We start from the raw sequence: 25,205 nt of genomic DNA on the forward strand, positions 1-25,205 counted from the left end.
CTTTGTTGAGCGCTAATGTTAATGAAGTTTCATTCTCAGAAAACTTAAGGTATATTAGGGGGGGGGGGGGTCCTCCAATCGCAAAGTGCACTTTCTCATCTTGCTGATTTCTTTTTTATAGATAGATAGATAGATAGATAGATAGATAGATAGATAGATAGATAGATAGATAGATAGATAGATAGATAAATAGATAGATAGATAGGAAAGCACGCACGTATTTTCTGCAAATTCAGTTCTTTTTGGGAACGGAATATCGCCAAATAATGAATAAAGGTTGACATAGTTTCCGAGAACATTTAGGCAAAGTTATATATATATATATATATATATATATATATATATATATATATATATATATATATATATATATATATATAGTGTGTTTGTGTGTGTGAGTATGTACGTGCGTGTGTGCGTGCGCATGCGTGTGTGTGTGTGTGTGTGTGTGTGCGCGCAAGTCTGTACTGTAATAAATTCAGTTTATACTGAAATATTGTGAAAACCTGACCATCGCGGTGTGCCAACTAGGCAGCCAGCCAATTACTCTACTCCCTTTCCTCTTTACATATGAGCCATGCACGCCTGTCTGGGTCGGTTACCCGTATCAACGACGTCACCAAGGTCGGTCCTTCTTGGAAAGATCTAGGATGGCGAGGATGTGCGTTATACAAACTTCTCCGCTCGATAAGGACGTTGACAATCGGCAGCGCTCGATAGGGGGCTCGTTCCCTTTATCACATATGCCACCTGTGCAACTCTCCAGCGAGGAAACTTCGAATGAAAGCGCTTTGTGTTCGGGAAAAGTGATAGCCTCGTTGTTTGATCGCGAGATGGCGCACGGCGCGTTGTAGCAGAACCGAAACCCAGCGGATGCCCCTACAACAGTCCCTTAATCAACAAGAGCCCGGAAGTGCCGGCCGCCGTGGCAGCGCGTGTGCTGTGGACGCATTGTGGCGTCGTCGTGTTGCGCTCCATGCGGGTCACGTTTCGTTCGCCGTTCTTGTGCGTCAGCCAGCAGAGGCGCCGACGCCCGCCGCAAGCTTTCGCCGCGACTGCGGACAAAAACAGCACGTGCCAAAATGACGAAGATTCGCACTGCACGCGTTGAAGACTGTCACAAGCTTGCCGAGATCATGGTAACGTTTTTTTTTTTCTCTCTTTCTGTTCATTCTTCGAACATGTGTTTTTGAAGGCTCAAGATGGTAAATATTTCCTGCGTTAGCGCCCGTACATAAGATGTCCACGTCAATGACTAGCAACCAAAAGCTGGAAGCTAAAGTTTGCCGACGACGTCAAAGGTTTGAGGCGGGAACACAACCTCTTGCTCTAAAAAAGAAAATCGTAAAAGTAAGCTTTTATGACGTACAAAGCATCAGTGTGGTGGCAACTGAGCTTGCTCGGAATCTGCAGTTAGTTAATTTCTCACGGCTTCTGCAGCCGTCTTGTATCGTAGTAATCATACGTGAAATTCAATCTCGAAGCTGTGGCTTACACTAATTATTGACCATATGCATTTTCTCGGTACCTCTATGTGCGAGACGTTCTGGGAGAAGAGCTGTGTCACCATAAAGTCACTAAACAATCTAATGTGATGATATTAACAAGATGATACGCTTCACACCACCGTGCAAAACTGCGCAGCGTGAGCTGCCTCGGGGTGGCGGACCACGACCGAAACTAAGGCGTTTACTTCTACCGAAACGACATGACGGAACAGGCCCGACCAGCGTCTCAAAATGGGTCTGTTAAAACAAATGAACTTAAGTTTTAACCACGCAAGACAAAGCTATCTCGAACCTCTTTGGAGGGTGAGCGTGAAAAGTTTCGCAAAATTTGCATCCTTCCCGTGCGGTTTGTGTGAAAGAAATTGTAATTTCTTTCGTGTGATTTCTTTTTTAGTTACACTCGTTAATGTAAGAGATTTTCGTGCTGCAAGACGTACTACTGCTTTCAAATGCAGTTTCGAGAACAATGCTTCGTATACGCAGCCGGCGAACTGCTTTCAAGCGTGTGACAAAGCTTGTGGGCGACTTATGCGCCTTATCAGTCACTCTGCATGCTATCCAACTGGAATTTGGTAGATGTTTCGCAAGCACATTGTCTGATACGTAGTACACTGCGTGCTCTTTTAAGTCGTGGTAAAAAAAAAAAAAACGCCAGCGGGTTGCGCGGAACGCGCAGCACAGTCACATCGAAAGCTATATATAGAACAACGGCCTTTCTGAGCCTTTTCTATATAAACACTCTTTGGGTAACTGCTAGAAGCACACTTGTTGGGTACCTAGTACGCCAAGAATAATCATATTTTTTGTGTATATAGTAGGCCGGCGTTATCCTTCATCAATCCTCGGAGAAGTGTGGCATCCGCTACACACTAGTTAGGAATTCGTGCAAGGTTTCTTATGCAGTGGCTGACGACGATGCCTTATGTGGGTATGCGCCACAGTTAACAGGTGATCAAGAACAAGTTTGCTAATGGGTTGCAGCATTGGACGACCCACTCGTTACGCGATTCACATTGCGTGACGCCTGGTTGTGCCTTCGATGTTCTCAAACGATTTATTACTCGTTTTAACGCGATTCCTTTCTCGCCATTAAACCTGCCTAAGGCCAGTTTAGGAACGATTACCATTCGTCGGCGTGGCCCTATAGAAACGATCACCAAGCACCGGCTCAGTGGTAGAATACTGGGCTGCCAGGGAGTGGACTCGCGGTCAAATCCGAGTGTTCTTTTTTTATTTTCTGGGTTTATTTCTTCTTGTTTTTTTTTTTTTTTGCAATGCTGGTTACGGACACCGGCGACGGCGGCGGACTACAGCGCCGCGCGTGACCCTTGTTCTGATCTCATAGCAGCTTGCACTGCATATAACATAGACTGACTGCAATGCAGGAATAAACATCGCGCGGGAGAAGTTGCGAGTATAAAGTTCACAAAAACACCTATAGAGGAAAATATGGCGCCACCGTCTATACGAATTTCTTAAAAGCTGGGGCGCCGACAATGATGGTATATGTGTCTGCGAGGATTCGGCTCAAAAGTGAATACGATAGCGTAAATAAAGCTTCTCTAAAACAAAACGTTTATAAACGGATTTCATCCACGCGTACTATATTCTAAAGTAAAAGTCCACTCACCTTGACGGCACCACCAAACGGCGAAAAAACAAAAAACAGATTACATAATGTAGCAGAGGGAACGCTCGCTTTGTCGTCTGCTTGCCAAGTTTTGCGGCCGTTGGTTACTTCTTACGCTTCGCGAAATTGTACATCGACGCAGAAGGTTCCAGTGTTAAATGAAACACGTTTCTGTGCGACGACAAAGAACAAATAGTTTATTACGTAATATTTTAGTAAGAAATCAGCCATTTTAACGGGAAGCCAGACGCGTCTTCGGGATATACAAATCCGAGTCAAGTTCGAAGCTAACACATCCCGGCATTCCCTTGCATCCAGCTAAGGCCTTACATCCAGCAGCTCACTAGCGCCAGATTTTCTTCTCAGTGACTTTGTGAGATACTCTATGGTTGCAGGCATATTGTGAGGTTATTGATAGGGTGTATGTGCTGCGGTGTTTCTCCGCTTCATCGACTATTGATAAGTAAAAAGTGACCGTCTTTTAATTTTCTAAATAATTACACCCCACTATTTATATACTGCTTCCATGTCTTCGGACGTTTCAAAAAAAAATTATATATATATATATATATATATATATGCAGTTGTGACATTGTGACATGCGAAGAGGCACGCGAGCTAAAGGCAGCGATCTATCTTGCCTGATCTTGACTACTGAAACGCCGGCACGCGATTGTCCGCCGATAATTCTCAGCGCCTTTTGCACAGCTTTCGCTCTCCGTCACTCTGCGTCCTTGCGCTCGCTCGTTCCAACTATCTCACGGGATACAGAAATGTCGATACGCCATTCTGAGTGTGTCACTCAAGTTGCGCGGGTCGCCTTTGCGATCTGTTGCCAAGTCATTCGTCGCACACGGATGGTTCCCTCAGATAACGCATTCTCTCTTTAATTTATCATCAACATATGTTATATTATAACGTATACATTACGAGTTTGACAACCGGGAAGGCAAGAACGCGTAAAACTTGTTTTCGCGAGCAGTAATAGAAAAATCTAAGCCCAGAAGGATGATAATGCCATCCAATAACGATATTTTGCATCCCTTTGTGTTGACGCCACCAACGCCGGCGGTCACTTTTTGCCCTAAATAAAATAAAATAGTGCCTAAATAAAATGATGCGTGCATAATTATGCTGTACCACTGCCGTGCTTCGCGCACTACGATAGTTAACCACAGGCACAGATACTGCTAATATTTTCTGGCTTTCTTAATTTGCAGAGGGACCGTTCTGATATTGCATTCACAGACACAGATGCCATAGCCTCACGTGAGTTACACACTATTTTATTGTTTTCGTTTTTCGTCGTCCGCCGGAATAAGTCCTCGCATGAACTGTGGCGCGGGATCGCGTATATAGCGTCACTGTATACGTGCGCATGCTTCGGGGAATTTGTCGAATGCTTCTGGATTTTGTTGCACTTTTCGCTGAATGACATCGCCAAGAGCCACCCACATTCACGGGACGCAACCTCGTTAGATGCGCGGTTAACAGATATAGAGTCAGCATTCCGATAAGGGCATGCGTGGCTTAGGCGTTTTGAAGTTATTGTTGAACGATTCTTTTCACGGAGCCCAGTTGGGTGCTTATTCGCTGCTCATCGATTATTAGCTACGGAGTGAGGCACGTTTCGCAGCCACCGCGACTGCACCAGGAGCGAAGCGCGTCTAGTTGACCCTGTGTCACTTCCTTATTAGCCGCGGTCTTTGATGTACACGTGTGTCCCGCTTCCTTGACGCTGGGGCGTTCCGCTTGAGTTCGTATGCGCAAGCTTTAGAGATGGTATACGCAGAAGGATTATTATGATAGGAGCTTACTTGCTAAGCCACCACGCGAGAAGTTATCGGTGCACATATACAAATATATTTTACAGTATACATTAGCATGATGTTAGCTTTGCTGCGTGTTATTCCTTCATTTAGCCAACAACCTTGCAGACGTGTTTCATGGATGTCCTCAAAGGCCCACTGACTTAAAGTCTTCGATCGTTAAATTTTGCATTGAAAGAAAAGAGCGGTCACCGAAAGTCGATCATCAACTTCTATGGGAGTTTATGGAGATCGATTGATTAGCAGATGTACGGTGGGTATACGGGAGGCATCCTGGTATACGAGCAAAGGAAGCACGCTATCTGCAGGGCTCTTTATAAGGTGCAGGACCTCACAAGCACTGCACCGAAAAAAAGAAAGAAAGTTAAAAAGGTAACGGAAGTGCAAGGAGAGAACAGGGCACCAAAACAGCGACACGGTAATACGGAAGCGCACGAGGCGGTGATCAATGTGTTAAAACACAAGTAAGAGTACGAGAGACGCCTTGAATCAAAGGCTGCTGTTCAACCAAATTTTAACCGAGAAAACCTAAATATAAAGACGATCGTTTCTAGGAATTCCTTCATTGCCGCTGTTGAGACTGGTAATCAAACCCTCGGTTTCTGCAAAGTCTGTTGCCATTTATGCCACAGCGCGTACACGTGACAGCAGATAGACACCAGATCACGGAGCGGCGAAGATCGCCCGAACGATATATAATAATGTAATAACCTGTTATCTGTGTAATTTCATGATATAGTTTTTTTCGCATAAACACGATTGCCTCGTGTCAAAGGAGTGCCAACCCAATTTTGAAACACCGTAAAATGGACATTTTTACGGTTTTCTTGGTGTCCCCTGTTAACGCTCTCCACACACCGAAGTCTGATAACACGTGTAAAATACTTTAATTTAAATTTTTTGTCACTGAGTATTGGCAAGCCAGTGCCACCGCAATGGTCATCTTACCGACGAGTCGACACAATACCACTAACTTAGCAGACTACGCGTCCTGCATGCAGCCTGAATCGCAGAAATCACTATAGCGGGGTCACTAGACGACAAATAATTCATCGTTGTTTACGCGCACGTCCGTGGAGTTGCTTACGTGACGGGTGTGCCTCTAGTAAGTTGCAACTTTCGAGTTGTCACCTCCCCGTGACGTCACACTGCGATAACACGTCACTGAGAAGCTGCCCCCACGATATCGAATCTGATGGTGTGTAGGAGTATGAAAACAAAATGCAATTGTTGCATTCCCAGGCACCGCGATACTTTTAGCGTTCTCAACACCGGTGCCTTTGTTTTGAGCGACCATCCGGAACCATTCAAAATTTGCGCCAGGGTGTTCTCGTTTGCGGGGAAGTTCCAACTGGTGTGAAGATAGTGAAGAACCACCATGTGACGACCAGACGACAAATCCGACCTCTCTTCGATGTTCTGATCGCCACTCGTTCATATGCGGAATGAATGTTAAAACCTGTTCGCTTCTCTTCCTCGTACGCTTCTTAGCGTGACACACGGCTACGCAAGCCGCCGGCTTAACAGCGAAACTAATTCTTTGAAAGAGACGCAAAAGAGAGAGAAAAAAATAACTAATTTTGCCGGGTTAGGAGAGAGCCCTTCCAGGATATGAAAAACGCAACTGCTGCCGAAAGAAGACGCCTTGTAAGCGATGAAACAAAAACGAAAAATGCAGGTGACGCCGCCACATTGACGTTCTTGCACCGTCTCGCCGTGAGGTCACAGATTTCGACAACTTATGTGAGTCACAATTATTTATACGTACAAATCATTCACATGAAGTTCCGTTGGAGTCAAAGACCTAATATGGCGAGTTACGAGAATTTTTTTTAGTGATCTTGACAAATACCGAGAAAAAATTTTTGTCATTCGTGACGTCACACAGATGAAATGCTCGAGTTCTGGCGCGACATTCAAAAATAAAACCTTTTTCTTCGCTGATAATGAATCTGTTATGGCGAAATTCTTGACGAAAGATACTTTTAAAACTATTCATTGGCCTAAACTGATGAGCGTTTTTGTTTGGCATCCTTCGGTACTTGCATATACACTCTAAAAAAATTTCGAGTAAAAAGGGTGTCTTTTTGTCCCACAACAATAATCGTCATCAGGCTTGCGTGCGCTTCCTTTCTTGAAAACTCGGCGCTGGCCACTTTCCTATCGAGAATGCAACGTAACCCTGATAATAGGCATGTCGATCGTGACCGGAATGTACCGGGCGCGGGGCGATAGCGCAAAGATGGAACGCAATATAGATGACGATTATTGTTGTGGGACAAAAAGACGCCCTTTCGCTCGCTCTTTTTTTAGAGTGTAGCAATTCTTAGATGTTTCTTTTTCTTTTTTGGGAATGCATGATGATGATCGTCGTTCCTTTTTTGAGACGGGGCGGTGTAAATCATTATTCATAGCCTGTCTCATCAATCGTGTTTTCCATAACAGTCTAATACCTCGCTTATCTGTTAAATTTTCCGTCTTCTTCTTGAAACATGGGTCTCCATATCGAACGGTTAATCGTCGCAAAAACAACTGTTCTAACCATAGGCGTGCGCACAAAGAAACAGGGGGTGGTGGAAGGGGGGAGTCAACGCTTCTAAAAGTTATCGTTCCGTTCCATGTTTACTCCTACACAGCATCTCTAAATCGTAAAGCGTTTTTTTTTATCAAAGAAAAAATGGTATAGTGATTGCATTAGCCAGACGTCTGTTGTCTTGTTTACCGCGGAACATACATTTTTTTCAGTCGTACTGTTGATGTGTTATCTTTGCCTAGCGTCCCCTGTAGCCTGCCGGATGTCACTTTCGCGCATGCGTGTTTGGAATAATTTATATATTTTGCGTGTCATCAATTTTCCATTAAAGTTGTTAGTAGCACCTGTGGTGTGTGGCTCTGTGCGTCTATTTTGTATTTTCGGGCTTCATATTAGGCCAAGAACAGGTTCTTCTGAAGAGGGGACAGGAAGCGTAAAAATCAGTCCCATACATTGCCAAAGCATTCGAAGAAGGGCGCTGCAAACCCCCCCCTCCCCCCCTCACTGAAAATTAAGGAACCCTGCGCACACCTATGATTCTGACAATGGTCTCCTCTGCACTCGGATTATGCATACGGTATAGGCTAAAGAGAGGTAAAGAAACCAAGTCCAAGAAGGTCTTCATCGAGAAATCAACTGCATCGTAACTGTGGGAACATATAGAAGAGCGTAGTATCGGATCGTAGTATCTTATCTGACCAGTACCTGAATTTTAGCGTACTTTCTGACTGAGCTGGAAAGATGGACGCATGTTTTTTGTCTCTATCGCAGGTCTCCAGAAGAATGGTTTTGGTGAAGATCCAGTTTTCGTCTGCTTTGTCGCCGAGGACGATGTCACAGGTAAGGCCATCGCCAAATAGCCCCCCCCCCCCCCCCCCCGCGTTTTTATTAGCGTTCCATTTTCTTGCAATGTCAGCAATGTTGTTCCTACAGTTGATTCCGGGATAATCGGCTACGTCATGTTTTCACGGATCTACTCAAGTTGGCAAGGGAAGAGCTTGCGTATTGGCGACCTGTACGTTGCCCAAGACCACAGAAGAAAAGGCATTGGAACGCAGCTTTTGAGAAGAGTTATGAAGGTAAATTTTGAGACATGCATTGAACCACGACCTACTCTACTCCTGACCTGCCCAGAGAGCTCCTCTCCAGCGCCAACGTTCTACTTCATACCTTCTGCCGCTAGGGCCGTAACCTACGAGCGGCGTGGCGCTAGTCAGCACCTGTTCGCCGACGTCACCTTCAACGTTTGTGGTCATATTTTGGCCAACGAAGCACTCATACTGCGTGATTAATATGAAAAACTAAAAAGAATTAAAAAATAAATATATTAAAAGTCAATCAGAATTTTTTTGCAATTAAATTGATGCGACACCACGTAGGCTGTCCGTTCTCGTAACATTGGGCTGTCCTACACCATGTGAGTCTACGGGTTCCCACGTTTGTCAACCAGTGTGCAATAAATACTTCAGCGCACTGAACAGCTTACTTGACCAGCCATCTAAGTGAATAAATACTGACATATATACCGGCAGTTCACCATATAATGCAGGCATTCTTACTCCCGGTGCCTTCAAAACAACCGTAAAGTAGCATACGAACAGGTTATAGGTAGCGCCACCAACAGTGAGTGGTTGAACGAGAGCGGAGACGCGCACTTCCGTAAGTTCCGTATAGGAACCATGCTATCTGAGCAGGTCAGGAGTGCAGTAGGTCGTGCATTGAACACTATATACGATGAGCTTGTGTACTTGCTTGACATATTCACGCTGTATATGCATGCTACAAATGTCTCATGTTTTCATGACATATATCCCCGCAGCGAATCAAACTGTTCGCCTCATTAGGCCTATGTTTCACAGTATACGTCCATTTGGCAATTAACAGGTATAACCTCAGTGGTATAGCTTGAAGGTGGCTCGTTTGGTACACATTTAATGCGCCGTGCGGAACTTCAGCACTTCAGGCTACTTGGCTTGCAGCAATGGGTTTACTGTCCGAACCACAGGTCTCTCCTAGAATAGACTTCACGGAGAAAACGCAGCTTCACAATTTTGTGTAATATTGATTGACGCTGTAGGGCAAACTTACTCAATAAAAATAATCATAATACCAGCGCAAAGACGGTATCAAGAAAAAGAAAAGACAAGCAATGTTGTTTTCTTTTAATTCTTTCGCGCTCAGGTATCAACCATCTCGCCCTGTCAGTCATCCTACTTCATTTAAAATACAATCGATAGAAGTCGTTACTCTTTTACACTATGCACAAAATTGGCAACTGCATCGCAAGTTGTTAGCACTATGGAAACGTCGGACAGTCAAGCTAAAAAAGTAAATGCGCAACTATACCCTCATTATTCAGACCATTACAGAATCTCATTCGGCTCCATACGTAACGCGTTGTTTGAAGACTGAATATGAGCCACAAACGGGCAGCTCCATAATGCACGCCATGTTCTGTCGAGGCTTCGTGTGTGCTGTATGACAGCGCTTTTTACCGTGACTATACACTCTAAAAAAAAGGGAGCGAGAATGGAGAAACGGGCTCCGTTCCTCCTTCGGCGCAGCGACTTCCTCCCTTTCGGGCGCTTTACCTGTCGCACCCTCTCGCGGCAAGGACCAAAGGAGCAACGTTTCTCCTTCAGCGTTCAAGTTACTCCTCAATCACGGGGGTCTTGCTCGCGCGCACGCGCACGCCAAGCCTATAGCCGCCTGCGGCCAGTCGTGAGCGATTGCTTTAACCTAAGATTGTTGTAAGCAATGCAGGAATGACGTTTTCTTTTGTTTTATTAGTGTAGAGTAAAAGCCTCTCTTTTTTTTTTATCGTCAGGCACTCGCACGATGCTCCGCACACTTCCATGTGTGTCTCGTGTTGTTTCATACTACCAATTTGTCACGAATACAAGGAGCTCTGCTTCGCAAGCAGTCTTGCTTTATCGATTACCTTAGAGTGTAAAAAAATAATGATTTTTTTCGGTGTCGACATACTTGGTAAGCCCACGCATTTTTAGTTTCGCACGGCACCAACAGCACTCATGAATTCAACGAGGCGCGTAAAAAAGCATCACACTTATTTTTTCAATAGTGTAGGAAACCTGATACCACTCTACAGTCCATGCGTGAAAGTACGATCATATACAATTGATAGAGTTATACGTGCCACTACCACCATATGGATGTTCTTTGCAGTTTACCCCCATTCGAATACGGCCGCCGTGGCTGGAAGTCGTACCTAAGTCCATCAGCATAGTCACACGACACCCAATAAGGCTATGCTACTCCGGCAGGTGAAAGCACAAAGGGAAACAGGCTGCGAAGTTTCACCGAGCCTTTATTCGCCAGACTAGATTAAAACCATCAGAAACATTTTAAACATCATCATAACTAAACGTTTGTGAAAAGTGAACCAATGACTTCTGTAGGTTAAACCAAATTCTCAACCGCATTCGTTTTGAATTGCCCATGCCAGCACTGAGAAGTAGGAAGGAATTATGCACGCGAGCAGTATGTCTTTCTCGTCCATGATTCTCCTTTGTCGTGAGAAACTCAACACAAAATGCACTTCTAGTAGCAGCTGTGCACAGCAAGTAAGTACTAACGCTCACTCACCTTTGTGAAAAGAGTAGCTGCAGACTCGCACCTTTCTTTCGCCTTACCTCCTACACCGCATTCATCCATCCTGTTATCCTTCCCCCTCATGTAAATTTTGTGCCTCCTCCACAGCAGACTTGAACCACATCATGGGGCGCTGCCCTAAGCACCCTCTTCCCCCATTCCTGAAACGCCTAATTTCTAGTGAGGAGCAGTGGGAGGCTGCCTTGCGCAGCTCGAGGCCCGCTATCCAGGAGGCCATCCTGGAGTGGGCTGAGAGGGTAGAGGAGGACTACTTCAAGTAGTTCATCCCCACCACACCCTTTCCTGTTGCCCCCTTCCCTTTAACAAGGGATAAATAAAGTTGTTCATTCATTCATTCATTCATTCCGAATCCAGAGTAATAACCACCATAGCCACAGCCATAACAACAAAATTGTGGCACGCACTATGATTGCAAGTTGACACGCGAGGCGAATCGCGAGAGGCATCTGAAGCAGAAAAGTATGCAGGCACAACATTCTATAAAGTTATAGTAAACTTGCGCACTGCAGCGATAGTTCCTCCACTCAAGTATGAGAGCTCCCGCGACGCCAACAGCCACTGTCATGGCTCACGAAAAAATACCGTCGGATGCGAGGTCATCGCTTATTTATCTCGCAAGACCCGCGTTGTAACGTACGTATACACTGCTAGGACGGTCGTTACCGCATTAAAACATTGTCATTGAAGGGCTAGTGGTGTACTATATCCATGGCTAACGGCCACACTTGTGGTACGCATGTAAAAAGAATATAAGCAAACGTTAAGACGAAACAACTAAACGAGGTCGACGTGACCACAGAACACCTACCACGACGGAGACAAAGTTTGCTCTGCATGCTGCGCTCTCTCCAAATAAGAAGAAAAAAAAACGTGACCTCCGAAATGGCTAACGCGTGGCAAGTGTTTGCACTCTCAGAGGCTTCAAGAAAAAAAAAGTTACTGTGGCAGTGGTCGACAGATGGCGCAGCGTTTGAATTGCCGTGGGCATTCTAAGCACGGTTTGGGGCATCCGCCTTCGTGAAAACCTGATAAGCTCTAGTAATTATTCCGTTCATTACTGTGCAACCATTGACTAACTAAGGTTTACCTAAGCATCAGATACAATATATTTACGTGTGCGCATGTTGTGGTATTGATAAAAAACGTGAAAAAAAGTGTAAGAAAACCTACTTGTAACTTGTGCCACTCAGGTCAGTTGAAATTCATCGCTATATAAGCTGGCGCGCTTTCACAGTAGAGTGTGAGTAAACACGTCGAGGTGTGAGCCGTTGGTTTTGAATGGTTGATTGTGCTCTTGTTGCGTACTTGTTAGCGTATAAGCTAGTGTACTTGTTGCGTACTATTTGTGTACTATGTGACCATGTGTGCATGTGTAGCTATATAGATTGCATCAGCACGTAATAGGATTTCGGTGTCCGTAAGTGGTCTTGAATGGGTTGATGCGTAAAATATCCGCAAGGGAGGCGTGATAGTGGGTAATAACAACAAACGTCGCGGCAGTCAACTTTTTTTTAACTTTGATCAATCCCTCCAGATGGCGCCACCTACCCCCTACTTTATTGCTTTGACGCTCTCACACCTCCAGCCATTTATATATCGTTGAACATCTATCTATCAAAGCTGCACTACGGATTCGGGATGGTTTCGCTGCGATCGAGTGTACGGTTTGGAGGCACATCTCGTGACCTGCGGACCCGTAAGCGCATGGATAACGTCGCTACACTATGTGAATCTGCGAGAAATAAATACAGCAAGCCTAGCATGCACTCTTCAGGTGAGGGCTCTGCAGAAACCGTGTCTTTCGGAGTGAACGTGGCTTCGCTGACCGAACGAAACGTACTTGCTCCATCGTTCTCTTTCGCGATGTGTTCACCGCCACAGGTTCGTCTGCTTGTTTTTATAACAATTTCGTTCAATATCAAGCTCAGCGGGACCGTTTTTTGTAACTTTCAGTGCCGAGTACTCCTTACCAGTCGAGAATCGTTGCATTGGCTAAGCCTACTCGCTTCGCCGGGGGGCAGCCATGTTGATTTTCATAAGGAGAAACGTGTTTCTCCGTGGATGAGGGAGCAACGTTTCTCTATTTGAAGACGAACATTGGGGACATCGCCGTTCCTCCCTAAATGGAGAGTACGTCACTCCATTTTTTTTAAGAGTGATATGAACACCGATCCATGACAATTTCCAAACTTGTGAGGAAGCCAATTTCTTTGACAGAACGTGGAAAACTTGATATGTGGGGTTTAACGTCCCAAAAGCACCATATGATTATGAGAGACGCCGTAGTGGAGGACTCCGGAAATTTCGACCACATGGGGTTCTTTAACGTGCACCTAAATCTGAGCACATGTGCCTGCAGCATTTCCGGCTCCATCGGTATATAATGCAACCGCCGCCGCTGGGATTCTCTCCCGCGACCTGCGGGTCAGCAGCAGAGTACCTTAGCCACTAGACCACCGCGGTGGCGCAACGGGAAAAACTTGGGCTGCACTCACTATAAATTCTCTTTCCTAAGCGGGCATCACTAGCGATATGTCCGGCATCTCGACTGGCTGAAATGTTATCTAAAACGATAATCTTCGGCGTGTGACGCTTTTGTGAATATATACGAGCCGTAGCTTTTTAGATGATTTTTTGTATTTTTGATGTGCTCACTATATATGCCGCAATTAAGGGCACCACTGGTACTGTAAGGGCCGCAGTACCTCACCAGACTGTACGAGATATGCGGATCTCCACAAACGCTGGAACATGCATCCCATGTTTCAGCCCAACTCTGGACGGCTCGAGAGACTCTATAAAGAGGTCATACATGCTGCGTCTGCCTCGTACCACCGTGGATGACCTCCTATTCAAATCTTGACCCTGCAGGGTCCAGTTCTGCGCACATTGATGAACTTTGCCGACGAGGTCAGCCTCGAATCTTTGTGAGCCCCGCACGCCGCCAGGCCTCCTAAACCCGCGCCACCTCGTCACACAAACACACACACACACACACACACATATATATATATATATATATGCCGGAGTGTCGTTTCTTCCGTATGCAGTATACGTGTCAGAATAACTTCATCGTATTTTTTAAACGTTCGCCATTTCCTTATTGTCTCAGGAGTGTGAAGCCCAAGGTTGCCGGCGCATCGACTGCTGTCCACAGCTAGTGAACAAGGCCCTAATCTCCTTTTTGAAAAAACACGGAGCCAAGGACATGACATCGGAAGATGGCTGGAGCTATTATCAGCTTTCTCAACAGGATATGCAAAAGCTAGCAGGAATAGAAGTGAAATAAAGAAAAAGTCCGCCTTCGTTTCACCATGTGGAAGTGCCGGTACAGCGAAGCTGTCATACAGTCAATCCCAGCGCAAGCGACGTCAGTCAGGGGCTACGACTACAACTAATGTGACGCACTCGACACCACAACAGCTGGTGTAATACGATATGCACAGCGCGGTCGGTTACCGCGGGTTCCTTACAGCACGAAAGTCCAAAATTTTTTCGAACTAAAGATAAAGTCTATTCTTGTTGCTTTGTTTGAGGTAAGTCCATATTAATATCGCCAACTATATGAACTGGTATGTCTTCCTCTTGTTAAATTCTGACGAACTGAGTTGTAAAGCTTTAATATCTGTTTTGTATTTTTGGGGTTGATATATGGACCATATTTCCTCACCGGCGGCACATAGCAGCATAACCCGGGCCGTGGCATGTGGATATGTGAGCATGCGTGCCCAGAGCTAGGTGGGGTAGCACATTAATTGTGATTATTCGGGACGCAGTGCCGTCCATCCGCACACCCATTTTGCCATCCACCATTTTAGTTTCGTCAAGGTGGCCAACACTGTTTTTTAACTCTTAATCCTAAGGTGTGGCCTGTCATAATTATGAGCGTTTTCATGGGTACTGAGCTACCCTACAAAAAAAAGAAAGAAAAAAAGGCACCAACAATACCTTAGCAGCTTTGACTTAACAAAAAGAAAAAAAAGAAGTCACAGCTTTGCCGCAAAGGCCTAGCAAATAACGCCATAGCAACAAATTGGAAGGTCACGCGCCGAATCGCGAGCAGATCGAAACGTGCCCCGCGTTTCTCACGCACAAATGACGCCTGAAATGTACTCACAGATATAGATGAACGCGAATCAGCGTCTCGGTTGTTACTTCGTTCTGTCTGAAAAGCGCGCCCTTTTCGCAAACGGGGACTACAACGATTGCAGTGACGCAAGTACAACAGAATTGTTCCGGTGAAAGCCGAAGACCAGCCAAAACATACGATCCTCCCCAGCGCGAGATAAGGGCGTGCGAGTAAGCATCCACCCCCATCCTTTCCGCGGGGCAAAGTACGCGTGGGAGATGAGAGTGCGCGCCGCCTCGTCGTGACAATGTTGCCATGTTCGCCCATTGCGCCATCTTGCTGGTATTCTGAAAACACCATAGCTACCCCCGAGATGCACGTCAACAGGGGTAAGTGGTAGATATAAATAGCTCGCCAATAGAACGTTGAAGGGTGTGCACCTCCGTGGCTCAGTGGTTAATGCCTCACATTCACGATCGAGAGGTCCCACGTTTGATTCCGCATGCCGGAGTATTTTTCGCGATTATTTTTCTTGCGTTTACATATATATAGATACGTACACGCATTTAGTGAGTGACCCCGACGCCGGCGGCAAAATACAAAGGAGAGTGTCCATATAATCGCTATCGAAATAAAATATAGAATCGCATGTGAAACAAGAACGTGCAACAGGGTAAAACCACGTGGTAGAATGCACTCATGAGAGCGTAACATGATAAATACATCAATGAACTTAAAATCGGCTGCAGTACAACGTTGCAAAACAGCGCAGCATGTTTGTGAGAGACAACATGGCTAAAAAAAGCGAATTAAATTTAACCTTCCTGAGTGCCCTGAAATACTCGCATGCCACCGACAGCAAAATGCGACTGCTGTGGAAGGGAAGCGAGCCTGAAACCTTACATTCATCAAGAAAATTGTTAAAATTTTCCTTCACACCTGTATATATACCGGAGGCATCATTTTTTAATGCAGCGTAATATTATGGTGTGTGTGAGTGAGTCACTATACTGTTCAACGTGGCGTGCAGCCGGCCGGAGCTAACGTTTCAACATATGATCTCGCTTTATTCAAGGCAACAGTGGCTATACGCCATGCTCAATGATCTTTCATCCCTTCAAGCCTTGCCTTGAACACAAACACCTAACAGGTGATGAGGCCATGAAATGGAGAACAATTCAAACTGGGATTTATCGCCTTTTAGACTACAAGCCATTTTTTCGACGTTTCTATAGCCCTCCTACACTCTACCACATTAGCTGGGGCTGCTTAAAGTATTCCATACACCCGACAGAAACAGAAATGCCACCACCAACACGCACTTTGGAGGAGCGGGGTGCGTGACTGTCCCGCTCTGACCTGGCTGACCAGCAGACGCTGATCTACCATGTTGAACAGATGGCTAAATCCAGTGGGACCCCCGACTAAGGTTCCAACTCATAATGATTTATTTCAAAGTTTTCTTCCGTTCTTTTTTTTTCATGAACGAATGTATTATCGCTTGGAGTTGCACAGTTAGGCTGCGACCACAGCACGATTTGGTCACGGTGGTCGCCAATGGACGTTTGTAACGACACCTAATGGTGGTGAGGAGTCCCACACCAAGCCATCTCACACTTACTCTCTGTACAAAAATTAAAGTTTTCTCTTTTTCACTGGTTAATAATTAAATGGGAGACAATTTTTGAATGCACACAGAACAGTCGAAAGCGTATCCTAAAACACTTAATTTTTGTTTGAGTCTTACAGAATACGGCACATATACCACTCAGGGGGCTGGCCAGGATATTGTAGTTTTAAATTTAGTAGATCCCAAATTGTTTTCTTCTTCCTCATTCTGGAAGCACATGCGCCAGCTCGCCGCGAGAGGTGCCCTTGGCCGCGAACGCCACAGTACGGCGCAGTGCAGCTTCGGCAATGAAGCCGTGATCGGACCGCAAAATTCAATCGCGTACAAATTCCCGATACGCCGCCGGGAAGTGTACCGCACCCGTCCAGCATCATGTCGAGCTCGACGATCGGCGTCCACATCCGCAAAGCCCAGCCGGCAGACTGCGAGGCACTCAAGAAACTCATGGTAAGTGCGAAGTTGCTCGCGGACACTGTAGAGCTGCGGGACGGGTAGGGCCAGCGTTTTTAGAAGTCCTAGAAACGTTGTTCAAAACGGGTAGTGATCCCAGAGTCGAACAATCAGAGAGGGGGTATACAACTAGAAAAATAAGAACGGGGCAGAACACATCAGGCAGGCATTCTCAAATCTTGAAGGGTACTTTACCATTATAACAGCTGCATATTATTGGGTACTTTGCTTACGGTGCAGAATCCTGGAGGTTTTCGAAGAGGATTCACTTTAAATCGAGGACGACACCGCGAGCCAAAGAAATGAATGTGATTGGTGTAACACCACGTGAGAGCAAAATGGGTCACGAAGCAAAGGGGTGTTAATAAAATTTTACTCGAGATCAGAAAAAAAAAATGGGTATAGGTGGACGGTGTAGCATGTAGGCAATATAAATGCTGGAGTCATAAACTGCATTCCAAGAAAAGGCAAGCGCGGCGAGGAGGAGACAGAAAATTAGGTGGGCAGATGAGATTAAAAATCTCGTGGGGATGACGTGGCATCAGCAAGCACGTGACCGAGTTGATTGGCAAAACAAGAGGAGGTAAGGGGGGGGGGGGGGGCTTCGAATGCGACAATAGAAATCCCGACACCACTGAGCATATTACAGTTAACATTTGTTCACGGAATGCTACGTCATCGCGCTATACTACGTCACACGCCAAGCTAACAGGACGGGGATTAAAGGAAAAGACATACGCACAGGTTAATCGATGACCTGAGGCGAGTGACAGTGACAAACAATTAGTATTTGTTCACTTTTCAGAAAGGCGCTGAGGAATTCGACTTCAGGGACGACACAACGGCAATGACTGGTGAGAGCAACTTTTCTACTGTACGCGTTCGTAATAAAAAAAAAACGAGTTTGACGCAGTTAAACCTCTATATAACGAAGTTTTCTACATAAAGTATACAACTCTTCGCAACTTCATGTTAATTCAGGACCATGTATTTTGAACATCAGTATAAGAAAGCGTGTTATTCGTGGTTAAAGTATAAAAACGTTTCATTATAGGATACTCCAGAGGAAGAGTGAGGCGATAAATTGCAACAGCGGCTGAGGCGAGTGGTTGCACGTGGTTTTTGCGAACGCTTATACTATTGGACTTGCGTATATTTCGGGTTCACACGTGACACTCGGCCGCTGTAGAGAGGACTTTGCCGGCGCACCATAAAGCTGTGATCGGCGGAACTCAAATTCTAGAAAAGTGACTTTGTCGTGCGTTATGAAAATTAGTATTTCTTTCTTTTCTTCAGTTTTGTCCTTTTTTTTTCTTCTTTGACTTTCCTTCTTTCACCTCTTTCTCAACAAAAAGAAAGGAAAGAAGCCTTTGGAAAATATGCTCAAACTTTAAGGTTTAATTTTCATTTAACAAAATTTTTATATAAGGAATTGCCATATGTCGAGGTTTAGACAAATGCCAAAGAAACCATCGCACGTTTTAGCATCTTACCAATGTCCGACTTCGCAGATCTCAAAGAAAACGCCTTCGGAGAATGGCCTCTGGTGAACATTCTGGTGGCCGAAGACGGCAGTGGAGGTAAGTCCACCGTGGCTGCCTCATCATCGATACACCGCTCCTGCATATATACGCACACAGATGCAATCGCAAATGGGAAGTGCACGAAGTACTTTCACAGAGCGCGAGTACGAATTCGCGAATGAATTTCAGCGGTCGTTCGGCATACGTAGAAGCAATTAGAAATTGCCACTTGAAAGTTTGTTTTTTTTTCAGTGTTCGGCAACTGCCATCTAAATACCAAGAAACGGAGAAATGATTTCTGGCGTTTACCGTCTTTGAATTTCAATTAATGACGCCAGCAGCATTAGGTTTTCCGGACGTCAGGATGAAATAGGCTCTCGATTGGTAAATATACGAGAGATGACTGTTGCGCATTGTCTCCTACCCTGCTTCATTATGCAGCCACGTGCCCTTGTCGCGCATGAATATTATGCGCGATAAACCAATTTGACCTCGTTTTTTGCGTTTGCGACTGCGCAAGCGTAAGTACATAGCAACGTGCGGTCGAAAAGGGCGATATCATGCCTGACTCACCGCTTAGTGCTGCTGACTTTCCACGTGCTTTATGGAGAAATGAAGTGGCGAGGAGGACACAGAGCTTGTACGAAGGGTAGTGATGACGAAAAAGAAATGATTGATTTGTGGGGTTTAACGTCCCAAAACCACGATATGATTATGAGAGACGCCGTAGTGGTGGGCTCCGAAAATTTTGACCACCTGGGGTTCTTTAACGTGCACCCAAATCTGAGCACATGGGCTTACAACATTGAAAAAGAAATTAATCTCTCGTCTTTGAACTCGGTGTGCTTTAAGGGATCTTCAACAGCCGGAAGTGGCTTTAATTCGAAGGTCGAGAGCACGAATTTTTATTTGGTTTAATTATTTTTTAGATGCATGTACTATCTATGCACAGCGGGAACCTAGACAAGAGATGAAACAATACATCAACGTACAGTAAGTAGTGAGGGAAACAATAAGATACACAAATAAGATTATATATGCCCTACTTATTTTTGAAAATATTCGGATACAATTAAGTGCGGGAAAGCGCGAAATTTGACAACGTTCACGCAAGAAGCTCCTTTTCGGAGAACTCCTTCTTGTATCGTGGCTTATCACTGAAAATGGCTTTCATCAGCGCGTATATAAGTGCATAAAGATTATAAGTGCATAAGTGCTTATGCATAAGTGCATAAGCACGTATATAAGTGCTTCGAAGCGGCTAAACAGCCAGGACGAAATGCATGCGCACAGACGAAGAATCAACCATATCTGTCTTGGAACTCACAGAATGGCTCGACGCATCACTTACGTGCAGGCATCGGCGTTCCCTGCCCCCCGCTGTGCTCCAGTCTGATGCCGTCGCCACCGCTGGTCGGCTGCGCGCTGTACAGCCTCGTCTTCAGCACCTGGGGCGGCAAAAGCATGGTCCTCGATGGCGTGCACGTGGCACCCGCGTATCGTGGCAAGGGCGTCGGCTCGGCGCTACTCCGGTCTATATTTAAGGTTAGCCTCACCATCAAGCCTTCGATGCATATCTTAGTGTGATCGAATCACAGAAACGTAAGCGTTTCGAAGGTCATCATCAGAATGGATTTTCAAGGGTGCACGTGCGACATGGGTATGGGAAAGCTTACAAGCGGCTTTAAAGCATAAAGGCCTCTCCTGCCTGACGGTCCTGACTGCACGTAACCGCTGCAGCGCGTGGCTTTCTGGCGCGGTGCCGGACTTTCTCCCTGTAGAGAGAGAGGAAGCGCGGCTACGCGTGGTTGCGCGCATTCTCTCTACATAAAAAGGGGGAGTGACGCCGAGTCAAAAGGCTTCGCGCAAACGCGCTGCGACGGGTACGTATAGGCCTGACCACACGTACGCGCCGCAGCCCGTCAGCGCTTGGCTTTTTGACGCGGTGCCAGAGCGCGTATATATAGCTAAGCGCAGTCGCGCACCCTCTCTCTATAGCGAGAGGGCACAACGCCACGTCATAAAGCCACGCGCTGCTTCGGCATGTGACGTCAAGCCCTAAGTTGCGATTCAACTGGGTATTCCGCGCAGCCCTGGCGTCTTTAATTTTAACGTTCCCATTTGTACGCAAACGGTGAGTGTCGTGTTGCTTCCTGTTGCAGGAAGCGGCTCATTGCAAGTGCAACGAGCTCAGCTGTCACGTGTCGGCCAAGAACGAGGCTTTCATCAACCTGATGAGGAGGCACGGCGGCATGGACCAGGAGCGCGAGAAAGGGTGGCACTTGTTCAGCATGGACAGTCGCGCCATCACGATGATGACCCAGGAGCAGCCGTGGACGCCGGCCAGAACCGCGTCCGACACGAGCAAGAAATCGATGTGACCGAAGCTGCGTGCAGCCTGTTCGCCCGATGCTCCATGGCCGGCGCGCATCGTACACTGTTGCCATCGCTGCTCGTGTTGATCGCACAACCGAGACAAGTCCGCTTGCGATGCGTGCAGGCCCTTGCGTGCTTTTTATAGTGCAGATAGGACAGCGTCTGAACATGGTGTGGTTGCGGCAGGCTGTCGATACAAAATCAGAAGAAAAATCTCGACAGGCTGCGGTATCAGTTACTGCCACCTGTTTTCCTATTCACATTGCGACGTCGAAATCATTTAAGCTAGCGAGCGCGACTTGGAAAAAAGTCGGTGGAATGTTTAAAGTAAGAATAAAGAGCGACCAATGGCAATTAGCGACATGACATACTCATGGGCTCCTGGAGGGGATTGGGGGGGGGGGGCGGGGGCTGCCACCTCCCAGCCTATTATTTTAGATATTTTACAGCGAAAACTGTTATGAGGTCACAATTGTCACGTGCGCCGTAGATGTGCACCGCCGCCGGTGTCCGTAACCACTATAGCACGGAAAAACACCATGGGATTCGAACCCGGGTCCGCTGCGTGCCAGCCCAGTGTGCCACAACTGACCCTAGGCAGGCTTGATGTCTGCAAAGGAATCGCGTTTATATAAGCAATAAAGCGTTTTAGAACAACCAAGAAACAACCAGGCGTCACACAATTCCAGTTGCGTAACGAGTGGGTCATCGAATGGTCTAACCCATGACTAAATCTTCAGGCAATAATTCTTCGTCTTCGTTAGCCACAGCATCAAAAACAAACAAAACTTCTTGCAAGGGTATAGCGGTTATAAGGCTTCTCCGAAGAATGACGAAGCATGGCATAATTAATCCTTGCCTTCTGCACAAAAATTGTGATTTATGGCGTAGTGGATACCTTGCAAGTGTGGTTGAAAGAGTTACCAAAAAAACCGTTTAAAAACGGCTTTGAAAGGCCGCTCTTCCAGCTTTTGCTGTGACAGTGCTGAGCGCTCCAAGCAGGCCTGTTTTTTTTTTTTATTTTCCTAGAAAGTCACTCAAAGCTTGGCTCGGCGAAGCACAGATATGTCGCAGCGCGTGCTTGTGCGGCTTCGTCCTCAGAGCACGCACTTTGTTAGAACGTTCCATGGCAAGTCTCCGTTGGTGGGCGAAGTTTGCTTTGTTCCTCCTTCCTTCTGCTCTTAAACGAAGCTCTTAAAGCTCGCGGTAAAACGTCCGTTGTCCCCAAAAGAACCCTTCGTGCCATCGCCTAGCATTGAGCTACGTACCAGCTGGTTTCAACCACGCCTAGCCGCGCATGTGCAGAGGGGCAGCCGCTGCACAAGCACGCCCACGAAGTGCGTGGACTGGCCGCGCCGCATTTCCGTGGTGTTGCGCGAGCCGACCACGAACGACGAAAGGCTTTCGCTTCTACCTAGGGTGGTGCCACGTACAGCCAGGATTGCACGTTAGTTTCTGTAGCTGAAGTGTGGACATTCTTACACATGGTCTGCGACAGAATGTGGTCTAATACTCTATTCTGTCTACGCCCAGCAAAGACGAAGGCCATGCTGAGCCTATAGGATCGACCACCATCGCTGTTTCATAAGCTTAACACGGCTAGTGCGAACTTTTTTCCTTTCGTTAATATTCGTGCTCACTCTTTCAGCGTTACGCTTTGGTCTCTTCCCTATACTTTCCATTCTCCTCACCATGACATCTTTCTATACGTTCCCTACCCTCTCCCAACCACTCGCGACGCTGTACAATACTATGCTAAGCTTTGCTGGCGTGCTTGGATATCCGAGTGGTTAGGATGCTCGTCCTCTAGGAAACGCGAGTTTGATTTTTCTCTTCTATCTCTTTCTTTCTTTCTTTCTTTCTTTCTTTCTTTCTTTCTTTCTTTCTTTCTTTCTTTCTTTCTTTCTTTCTTTCTTTCTTTGTCTCACTGTACTTGTTCTCTCACATATCAGGGTTATTACAGGCCACGCGATGAGTAGTTATGTTTGTCGGAATCTGTGGCACATACCTGTTTATGTTGGTGGTGGCATGGTCGACGTTTTACGGTCGGCTTAAACAACTTCGCATTTAAAATTTGACCGATGATATGTCTAGGCGCATTCTAGGGAGATCAGAACACGAAAGCGTTTCACTTGAATAAGTATAGTTGCATAATCCTTAAAAGTAATGAGAAACTATATATGGTATATCTGTAATGGAGCAGTGCTTCAAAGTGGTGTTGCCGAATTGCGCCATAAAGAGGCAACGCGAAATGCCAAACTGAGCGTACTTTCATTATTTGATGCGAATGCTTACTAAAAAAAAAATCGTGCACGGCGCTTGAGCTTCCCACTCAAGAGCAAAACCTGATAACGCAATCGGTCACTGATATCGGTTCTCGCTTAACGCCTCGATAGTGCATGCGATTAGGTAAACGAACGACTGCGCGGCGCGTAACGTTGCTCGTTTCAAACTATACCTAACTATACCTTAAGGCCCCGCCACGGTGGTCTAGTGGCTGAGGTACTCGGCTGCTGACCCGCAGGTCGCGGGATCAAATCCCGGCTGTGGCGGGTGCATTTCCGATGGAGGCGGAAATGTTGTAGGCCCGTGTACTCAGATTTGGGTGCACGTTAAAGAACCCCAGGAGGTCAAAATTTCCGGAGCCCTCCACTACGGCGTCTCTCATAATCATATGGTGGTTTTGGGACGTTAAACCCCAGAAATCAATCAATACCTTAAGAATGCGTGTGCATGCAGTTACGGAGTGCCCACTACGCCATAATTCTTCTTTTCGCGGATCAGTGAAGTATACGCGTCCGTAAGGTAACACGTGAACACTACGCAGCAGCTAACGTCGTTGATGCTTCTGAAGCTGATCATGATAAAGCATGTCTGAACGCTTTGTAATGGGTGGGCCTTTCAAACAAGCACTCCATGCTCAATTCACGTGTTTTAACACCTGGTGTGATTATACGCTACAGCCACGCAAGATTACATGCGTTGAAGAGACTTCTTCCAGTGTACTTCCAATTACTATATATATATATATATTTTCTTTACTGCCGGAACAGTCATAAGTTATAACATGGCTCTGTTGTAGCACATCTATACTTGCCACGCAGATGGCCTTGCTTTGATTCTTACTCGAATGAACCAGTTTAATTAATTTGTTTATTTGTTATTTGCATTTTTCTCGATCTTGCGGTCACGGACAAAGAAGATTTTTCGCTCACAACCAACCAACATAATTTTTTGCAAGAAGAGCTGTTTAACGCTATCGCATTAAGATTGCTGGCTCACACCCACTTTGAAGGGATTGGCTAAGGATCGGGTAATATAAGTGAAATATTAAAATATATTTTTTTTACTTTTCCTTCAGAGAGTGTCAGCACTTTACGCGCCCTCTTTTATTTCATCGTCAAGGCAGTGTGCATCACAACTTCGACGAGTTCACTGCCGACGTCTATAGAATAACGACATTTTACTCACTGCAGTTACTTTGGAGCCATCCATTGAATTTTGATGTCTTTAATGCACAAGCATTATGCAGCATGGCCCTTCAGAATCAGCATGTCACAGAAATCGTGAGCCAATACCGGAGACTGTGCACTTTTCAGCAAACAACGGTTTGAAAACAACGAAACACTCAAACAAAAAAGAAGCAGAACGTCACAGAATAATTGCTACCGCAATAATAAAAGTAAAAAAAAGTTCGAAAAATATCAAATAAGCAAGAATGAAGCATCGCGGAAAAAAAAAGAAAATGAGGAAATAGAATAATATCATACACGAATAAGTATAGAAGGAATAAAGGGTAAGCACAATACCGCGGACAACGCTCACGCACTATAGCCTCAACTCAAACGCCAGCTCCGCAAAAAAAAAAAAAATGCAAATTTTCAGTTCACATTCACACAGACAACTGTATTATCACTACATGTTGTTCATTAGCTTTGAAATTTCGTGTTTTTCGACCACCCGACTTATCAACTGCCGTCCGTGTTTGTTAGCTTGTTTGTTTTAAACAATTCCGCGATGTTCC

General features: G+C 45.8%; 1 protein-coding gene across 1 annotated transcript; it reads left to right on the forward strand.

Moving 5' to 3' along the window:
- The first annotated feature begins 899 nt into the window (after positions 1 to 899).
- Positions 900 to 21,542, forward strand: LOC119159582 (diamine acetyltransferase 1). The gene is made up of 8 exons (XM_075891495.1): positions 900 to 1,139; positions 4,359 to 4,407; positions 8,272 to 8,340; positions 8,434 to 8,579; positions 18,088 to 18,136; positions 18,794 to 18,862; positions 20,163 to 20,350; positions 20,968 to 21,542. The coding sequence occupies exons 1-8, from the start codon at positions 1,083 to 1,085 to the stop codon at positions 21,184 to 21,186; spliced, it is 846 nt and encodes a 281-aa protein (XP_075747610.1). The 5' UTR covers positions 900 to 1,082; the 3' UTR covers positions 21,187 to 21,542.
- The last annotated feature ends 3,663 nt before the right edge of the window (positions 21,543 to 25,205 follow it).

This window comes from Rhipicephalus microplus, chromosome 1 (genome assembly GCF_043290135.1).
Source record: "Rhipicephalus microplus isolate Deutch F79 chromosome 1, USDA_Rmic, whole genome shotgun sequence".
Taxonomy (NCBI): domain Eukaryota; kingdom Metazoa; phylum Arthropoda; class Arachnida; order Ixodida; family Ixodidae; genus Rhipicephalus; species Rhipicephalus microplus.